This window comes from Theobroma umbraticum, unplaced genomic scaffold (genome assembly GCF_002168275.2).
Source record: "Theobroma umbraticum cultivar Fairchild unplaced genomic scaffold, ASM216827v3 scaffold_228.0, whole genome shotgun sequence".
NCBI lineage: Eukaryota > Viridiplantae > Streptophyta > Magnoliopsida > Malvales > Malvaceae > Theobroma > Theobroma umbraticum.
Genome location: NW_018397274.1, coordinates 2856578 through 2865702, shown reverse-complemented (window position 1 = coordinate 2865702; position 9125 = coordinate 2856578). Strand labels below are relative to the sequence as shown.

Sequence of the window (9125 nt, the reverse complement as noted above, 5' to 3'; positions counted from 1 at the left end):
AAGGAAGATTGATGATCACTGATAAATTCATGATTATATCAAAGTTGTGGTTATGCAAAAGCTCTTCTCCTTTGACTTGTCCCTTTCTCGTGTTTGCTTATTGAGTTTATAACTCACACACGAAAGATGAACTTGTTTGTACAAATTAGTAGCTTGCATACTTGGCTTGACACCTTGTGGAGGAGACCTTCAGCTCATACTTGATAGGTATAGGAGAGTCCTTCTTTCAAGACCCCAATATTGGTCGCACTCCGTTATCATGTTGGGTCCATAATGCTAGTTACTTTTCATGTTGAGACTTTTGGATATGTAGTCCATGTTGGCAAAATGTTTATATATATTTACTCTTGATACAAGTTGTTTATGTTGAGCATCAAAAGGGTGTAGATACTTGTATCTATGGTAATGAGGCCATAGATGGCATTAAGCATGCGATGTGGGCTAAATTAATGCTAAGTGCAAAAATGTGGAAATTGTTGGAAATTATGCTTGTCTTGATGTTACATGATATGATTGATATGATGTACACAAACACCGACAGGTGTATAGCAATTATTGTGTGAACAAGGATGTCATGTGTAAGGCTTGTTTGGATTTAGTGGTTTATACCATATAAGCCCTTACGCCGATCATGGCCTTGAGATTGGGTTATGGCAGATTTTTATCTCTCAATCTTTAGAATTTGAACATCCCTCTTTCCCACCCTTCTCTTCCTTGGCTGAGCTGTCAATTCCCCTCCAACCCACCTGCACCACATTTGTGTTGCATGCCATGTCATCATCTTTTCCATTTCTCTCTACTCGGCTCGAGTTCATGATTTGTTTTTCCGTGGAAAGGTTCTCCCATTGCTTTACACTATCACCTTCCACAACCTCATTGTTTTGTTGAATTTTTTCCATGTCTTCCATGTAGATTTCATTGACAAAAAGCTGGTATTTCCTATCCCCAACTAATAGCTCTATTTGTTCTTCAATCCTCTGTTTTTGTTGTGTAAAAATTGACATTCTCCCCGCACTAAGTTCCGGTCATTTAAGGTCTTTCATCAGCAATCAACGACTCCCCGCAGCATTTTGCGATACTCTTAAAGGTGCTACGGTACCATGCATGTGCTAGGACCCCTTTTACCGCTACCCACTTATGCACATAGGGTGTTGAGAAATCAATGGACCATGCTTCAATCGACTTAAACCATTTGTTTAGCCAACCCCAATTCTCCTTTTTCAGCTCTTCAAAACTGGTTTTATCATTGACGGCTACAAGAAAATAATTTGGTGCCAAGTTACTCACCCTTAGTTGTTAGTTTCCTTCCATGCTCAAGAACTCTTGGTGAATTGCAGCTGATACTCTATCCTCGGAGCAAGCAATGAAGTATTTTTTCAAGGCCAGCAAGCAGTGATACTCGACTCCAAGTTGTGTAAATTTGTAATATTGATATCACCTTTACAGCTCCTGGGTCGTTTCTTTATCCCATCTTCCAGATTCCACGGCTCACCTAATTTACCTTTTGTACCCTTTAGCGCCAGAGCATGGGATTTATGTTCATATGCCTCCGTTAGGTTCTCCCCTACTGGTTTCCTGTTTTCTTCTTCTTTTGCTTCACCCTTTTGTGTGATTCTGTCCTTCCCTTCTTTCTCTCCAGAAGTTGTCCCTTCCTCCATACCTTGCAATATGAACCCCAAGTTTTTGATTGAAGAACCATATATCCCGTTTGGTTTCCCCTCTGCTCGTCTACCTTCTTCTTCCTTATCGAATCTAACAAAATCCAATCTCTTTCCTTCTTTGCTCCGTTTCTGTGCCATAAACACATCTTGAAGCTTGTTGTTAAAGAAAACTTGAATGCAAATTTCAATGGCCTAGGACAAGGCGCAGCTCTAGGGTGGGCTACCTCAGCACGCATTGCTGCGTACAGGATCTTTGTTATATTTGACCTGCTATGAGTTAGGACATGCGGTAGCGGGGAACGATAGAATTCTCCATGGAAAAACAAATGGATGGAATTCTTATATTATTTCATAAATTTTAGTGATGGCTGTTGGTTTACTAAAATAACTTATAAAAAATATTATTTCATTAAAATAACATAAAACAAATTTGATAAACTCACATAAGAGGTGAATAGAACAACTGCCAATGAAGTTCCTTGTCATTGTAGAATCATTAAATTCGAGATGTGCTTAATTTATTGTTAAATTGATCAACCAAGATAGGATGGATGAGCTGAATCAATTTACTCTTTCAATGAAGTTTTTTCTTTAATAAAAATGGATTAAGAGTTTTTATATATATATATATATATATATATATTTGTTTAAAAAGAACTAAAGCAGAGAGTTTTTTAAACTTTTTTTTTTCTGTTATCAATGAGAAGAGATGTGTAACTTAATTTGTAAAGAAAAACGGGGAGCACTGTACTACAGAGCACATTATATAAAGGATAGAGAGAGAAATCACCTTCAAATATGAATGAATAACTACAAGAATTCACAAAATCTGACAAGCTACTTCAGCAAATAGCAACTGAAAGAAAAGAAATATCCTCTACTCTGCTTTGATTTGCTTTTGTCCACCTCGCATGACTGCAAGACCAAAGGATCCCACCATCCCAACTCCATAACCAGCCATGGCTCCATAACTCACACAGATTGGCCAATCCTGTGAAGGAAGTTAATTAAAAACATCATGCCTTTCTGTATGCAATACTACATTCAAATAAACTCAAATCAGATGAACCTCCCTTGACAACTGAACAAACATGAGTAGCATCTTATAGCTTACGAAAAAAAGGAAACAACTTTACGCCTAAGCTCAATGGTCTAAACCCAAGACCAAGCTATACAGAACCAAGTATCCCTGCATCATATTTGAATAACTACAGCCATCTAAAGACCCTTCTCCACTCATAAGTCATAACAGAGCTGTAGTCACTAAAAGACTAAGAAATGTCAGCTTCTGAAGCTGCCTGATGTGAAGTATACATTAACAAAGCCACAGGAATAAGCAACACCAATAGCAGATAGGACATTTTTGCAAGCTAGCTACTCATACAACATATTCTGCCCACTCATTCACCCTAAAATCTTACGTGCTATATGGTTAAAAGGAAATATAGGCTCAGGCATGCCAGCATAACAGTATTCAAGTGACTACACAAATATGAATTTGACGCCAAGTCAAAAAAATATAATCTTATTGATCAGGTGCATCTATCTAACAGGTTGAGAAAATTTCCCAACATTAAACTTCCACTTTTTTTTCAATAAACTTCAATTCCATGTCCAGCTGGGGGAACAGAACATTATTGAACTAATCTGTCCAACAGAATGCATACAAAAGTTAAGGCATACCTGGAAGAGGACAATTTGGTAACTAAGGCAACCCTCCTGTAGGACTGGCATCTGTCATTACATTCTATTTAAGTTTCATTCAGTGTGTCATTTATAAGACCCACTTGTCTAACCGATGACCTTAATTGAGGGGTATCAGCTCTATTAATTGGAAAAAAATTCTTGGAAACATAAATTTCTTTGAATAAGACATGTTGAAGTACTATTTTGTGTTTTCTACCATATTCTGTCTTCTCCCTCAGCATTATTTTCCATATTATAAGAACTAGATTCATCATAATAATTCTACGGTTTAACTCATTAGTCCCATGAAAAACAAAAAGGAAGAATCCAACCATAAAAAGAAAAGAAGGGGGGGGGGGAGAGAGAGAGAGAGACCATACAAGTACCCAACAATTGAGCACAGAATGAACATATATGGCAAGGAGAAACATTCCTATTTTATCCATTAACGATAAAGAAACACAATCAAATCAGAAAATTAATGTGAAAACTTAAAATTTTCAGTCACAAGGAATTGAAGGGAGGATATGGTACCTGCCAAGGCCTTTCCCAATCAAGTGGCATAGGCCAAGCACCAAACCAAGCTCCAATCACAGCTCCATGCGCTGGTAGACAAAGCATAAAATCCAAAGATCCCTTCGGCCTAAGAGAGAATGATATCAATAACCAATATTAGCACATACCAAATCCTTGCATAAAAAAAAAACACATCTCAATCAACATTCTTTAACAAGTAATGCCTACATGGATAAGACAGCAACCTCTTTTCAATTAATCAGCTTTCCCATTAATGAATTCACATATTGCCACCATTTTATTGCAAACCTAACCATATGTAGCATAAACCTTCGATGTTAAGAACCACATGTTATGAAACTTCGTTTCCATTACAACATTGAGCTCAAAGATTTAGATTCAAGTATTTGCTATGCAATGATTAGTGCAACAGTGTAGCGACTGAACCCCCCAATTGAAGGTAAAACTGTCTGTGGGCTATTTGAGAAGAATATATCTATGTAGAAAAAGTTGAATAAATTTCAAAGAATGAAGCCAGTCATCTTACCCAGTGAGTTGCACACAACTAACTTGATGCTATAATAAGCAAAAGATCTAAACTATTACCAGGTCTCATGCAAAATGAACAAACGTGAAAAACAAGAAGCATAATGCTTGCAACAAATATGGAGCTAGCATTTATGGAAGAAAAACTTACTTAGTACATGCAAATATGCGATGCCAATCTGTCCAAGATGAACCATAAACAGAAGTTGCAGGCACAAACTGCAAAAATGAACCAAAGTGTAATTTAGTGCCTGTAGAGAGAAGAAAGGTTCACATTGCTAGTAATCTTGGAGAACACACACAACACAACTAGAGTGCAAATAATTATGTCATAGCTAATACTAATCTCAATACTGCTTATTGCCTAAAAAGAAACAGAAATAAAATGATAATCAACAGAGTATCCATGTAAAGATAGTAAAAGAAGGAAAAAAAGTAAGAGAATTGCTTTAAGAGATACCTTTGGGAGTTCCACAAACAAAATTTAACTTTCCAGAATGAAATAAACATAAAAAGATATTGCCATTTTCCACGTAAGTATGCATGTCCACCACCCAATACGAATATTAAGCATTCAAAGCTGTATGGTAATGCTGAAAATTTCCTATGTAATGTCAAAAAATATATTATAAATAGACAATGATAAGAAAATTTTGAATGCTTACAGTGAATAAAGACATCAGAAGAGACCAGATAATGGTCTTTTCAAAGTATCTGCATCCAATAAGAGAGGAACAAAATTAATACATGATTTTGCAATTAACTGACTTCTAAACCATAATGAATAACAAAAAAATGGGCTGCCAATGCCATAGATAAAATCTTAGTAATGCCAAGACACAGATTATCTACATGCTAGATGACGTACTGCAAGCCAACGGGTGAACCCAAAGCTAATGCTCCAAGCACATTTACTAGAGCCCCTACAAAGTGAAAGAAATACAAGTTACACAACTCAATTGGTGAAATTATATTGAAAAGTCACCACTTTAACACTAACCGGCAGGAAGTCCCACTAGGCCTCGAGCAACAGCTTTCAAATACTGTAAAAACCCGTCACAACAATTTAAAGAAAAACAGATAAAAAGCAGTGAAAACAAATTATTGATTAAATTCACTGTGATTGCTGGCTAACCGAGCATTTCTCTGGTTTCTTTCTAAAGCAGCTGAAAAGAAGGATCACAACTGGACATTCAATAGCCTAACAAAAAAACAAAAAGTATGTAATAAATAAATTCTTAAACAAGAGTAAGTTTAACTGATAATCTAGAAGGTGAAAGAAATGAATAAAAAATTACCCAGATCAAACGGAGGGTATTGGTGGGATCAGAGATGAGATTGATGGAGTAGACATTGTGAGCCACCCAAAATCCAACGGCCAAGGCCAGTCCGCAGCAAAGATGAGTCAAAAATACTTGGGAAGATGATATTCTTGATAGGGAATTCTTCTCCTTCTCGTTCATTTTATGGTTCGATTTTGTCTGTTGGAAGAAAAACCCAACTGAGACTTTGACTCACTCCAGTTTAGGGTGTTCCCTGCTTTGGATGGGCCAAAACGGAGAGAAAGAAGTGCTTGGTCTACTGTATTGGCTGCCACAGATTTGTTGTATGTCAAGTTCGAGTACTCCAACATGGTTAATATTTGTGGTAGAAAAAGGATAAGTTTCAATCTACCAAAAACAAGTTGGATTTCAAAGTACAATCTATAACATATATCAAAATTGTCGCTAAACATGTGTGGTGATAACCCAATATTTCTGGACGCCAAACCCCACAAAAATTGACCCAAGATGAGGCCTCTATCATATCCTCAACTGATTTCCAACCCATTTATGCTAACACCTACACAAAATACTTACGAGTAAGAAAACAAAATAGAAACTAAAGCCGACACGAGATCTGGCTTGATTGAATTGACTCTTAGTCCAAGAAAGAAAACATTAACAGAACAGATAAGCACAGTAAAAACCACTCCAAAAAAAAAAACCGAGTCTTTTCCTCCCAATAGCACATAATCCAATAATGTGACACTATAATCTATCTAGTCCCTTCAAAATCACCATGTGATCACATCCCATTAAAACTAAATCTAACGTCTTTACCTCCCAATAACACATAATCCAATAATGTGACACTATGTGATCAACACCGATTAAAACTAAATCTAACGCCTTTTGGAAGAATTAAAAACACCCATATAAAAAATAACACATTAAATACAAAATAAATCAATTCCCGATTTAATTCAGCAAAGAATAATTATTTTTGGGATCACTTATTGCAGAAGAAAGAAACATGAATGCATAAAGAATACAAACAAAACTAAAACTCAACGAGAATTATTGAATTAAAATTACCTGATTTAATGGATTATTAGAGAGAGACAAAGACAAATATGTTTTTCTTTTGTTTGGAGAGAAAGAGGTCGGTGATACGAACAGGGTAGATTTCGAGGTATTTATACAGTTTTAAGAGTGAAGGAGACCTTGCACCTCGGGATATACAACGGTGGCTAGGCTTTTTCAGAAAGAGAGGAAACTGGAATCAGAAGGAACGGTAATGAGAAGAAAAGACGAAAGCGGAGGAAATAGTGAGCCGCCGCCGGAAAGGCCTAGGCCGGCGAAGGCGACGGCGCCCAGAACCGAGAAAGGGTAAGGGTTGAGAGAAAAGGGTTGGCTGCTAAGGCTTGTCGGAGAAGAAGAGATGAGCAAAAACGAAGGTAGGGAAAATGATAGGGGTTTACTGCTAGGATTAAGCCAATATTTATGGGATTATCAAAACTGCGTCGTTTCGTTGGATTCAACAAGTTAAAAAAAAACCAAAAGGTCTGTCGGATCAGCCCAAGCCCAACCCGGATCCGCTGTAGGCAAAGCAGATTTGGGTCAAACCCAACAACAATTGAGGTATTTCTAACCCATTGTTTTACACTTTAATTATTTATTTTTTCATGTAATTTCTATTTTTATGCATGAATTAAATTTATGAAAGTACTTTTAAAAAGGATTAAGAATAAAAGTAAAAAATTAATTGATTAAATTTAATAATTACTTACCAAAATTATTGGGGGACTGAAGATTATTTTCACAAGATGAATTCATTCTAAATAAATATAAAGGCATAGGATAAAAATTAACAATTAAAATTACTTCTCAAAAATATTAGTAATTAAAATTGAAGATAAATTACAACATTTCATCATTAAAATTAAGAAAATTTTAATAAGTTTACCTAACATTTGTTTCACTTTAATAATTTTATTATATAAATTTATGTAGTTTATGAATAATATATTATATTTTTTGAATTTTAATTTTATTTTGTTACTAAAATCATCATAATTAAAATATAATTATTTAACATTAGTATATATTAAAATATAAAAAAAACCTTTTCAAAAATTAAAAATTATTTGAAAAAAAATTGCACCCACTCGAATTAGGAGCACCACTCTAGTTATATGTAAATAAGGTATTCGCACTCCAAAACATTCCTTCAAAAAATTATTCCAATTAATCAAGTGTTGTTATTTTCTGGTCTTGATAAATAGTCTTTTATTTTATATTTAATATAATTTCCTTTATTTATTATTATTCTTTTCTTTTCTTTTTTCTTTTTATATATTCCACGTTTAAGTATTAGTGGTTTTTCAGAGATTTCACAACACTTTGTCTTAAGGAAATCCTCCTCACGTCAAAGGTACTCAAAAAAATTATTTATTTTCTTGAAAAAGCTCCAATGATTGGATTTCTTCGATGTTTCATAAGATGATCTTAATTTAATTTTTTTATTATTTGATATTGTTCTAATTTTCTATCATTACTTTATTTTGTTTCTCTTTTTAATGATCCCTTTATTTATTGAATTGAACACTTAGCAATCCCTTCAATAGCAAATAAAAATTTTATATTGAAAGTTCTTTAAATTCTCCCAACAGTTTAGTGAAATTTTAGAAAATTTTCCTCATCAAAGAATTTCGAGAATGTTTTCACTTGCAATTACCTTGAAAATTCCACCATTCTTTAGATTTTCATTTTTTTGCATAATAAAAATTAAAATTCAAGTGATGCAAAATTAATATTTTATTGAATAAAAGATGAAAAATCTTTTCATTGTAATTTTTTTGGTCAAAATACTTATCAAGTCCCTGTATTCATGTATTTGTTTAATTTAGTCCCTATACTCAAAATCAAAATAATTTAATCTCTTAATTTTGAGAGTTGTTTCAATTTAGTTCCACCTCCTAACAATATTCAATTTTACCATTAAGAGTGATGACATCAACGTTGACCTGACACATTTTGATGAGGTGGTACGCTACGTAGCACCAATGTGTTGATGTAGTAGTGTCATATGGCACTAATATGATGGCGTGATACTGCTGACATGTCAATGCCACGTGACAGATCAAAAAAAATTTCAAAAAAAGTTATGTCATGTCATAGGGACTAAATTGAATAAAAATATATAAAATAAGTAATAACCTTAAGTTTGATGCTAATAACCAGGTTTGATAGCTCCACACAATTTCAACATACTAAGTAGTAATTATTACATAACCTTAAGTTTTAGTAAATATATTTCCAATAAACTATTAATCATTATAAGCCTGACTATTTGACATAACATGACCTCTAGACAGCGGAGCGACTCAGAGTGGAAGTCTAAGAGATGCTATTACCTAGGTTGTAGCCAGTCTCGAGGTGCTGAACAATGCAC

At 34.5% G+C, this 9125-nt stretch overlaps 1 protein-coding gene across 1 annotated transcript; it reads right to left on the bottom strand.

Moving 5' to 3' along the window:
• Window positions 1-2383: 2383 nt before the first annotated feature.
• On the bottom strand, window positions 2384-7126 carry LOC110427358 (phosphatidylinositol-glycan biosynthesis class F-like protein). The gene is made up of 9 exons (XM_021442845.1): window positions 6767-7126; window positions 5708-5999; window positions 5545-5610; window positions 5410-5452; window positions 5278-5332; window positions 5075-5123; window positions 4561-4628; window positions 3882-3990; window positions 2384-2652 (listed from the first exon to the last, which is right to left on the bottom strand). Exons 2-9 carry the CDS (start codon window positions 5870-5872, stop codon window positions 2539-2541), a joined length of 669 nt encoding a protein of 222 aa, XP_021298520.1. The 5' UTR covers window positions 5873-5999; window positions 6767-7126; the 3' UTR covers window positions 2384-2538.
• Between the last annotated feature and the right edge of the window lie 1999 nt (window positions 7127-9125).

Excerpts from the sequence above, each read along its gene's own strand:
- LOC110427358 (XM_021442845.1), bottom strand. The coding sequence starts at position 5,872 with ATGAACGAGAAGGAGAAGAATTCCCTATCAAGAATATCATCTTCCCAA. Across the intron at positions 5,453-5,544 it reads AGAAACCAGAGAAATGCTCG|TATTTGAAAGCTGTTGCTCG; the intron begins GTTAGCCAGCAA and ends GGGTTTTTACAG. Across the intron at positions 5,333-5,409 it reads CCTAGTGGGACTTCCTGCCG|GGGCTCTAGTAAATGTGCTT; the intron begins GTTAGTGTTAAA and ends TTCACTTTGTAG.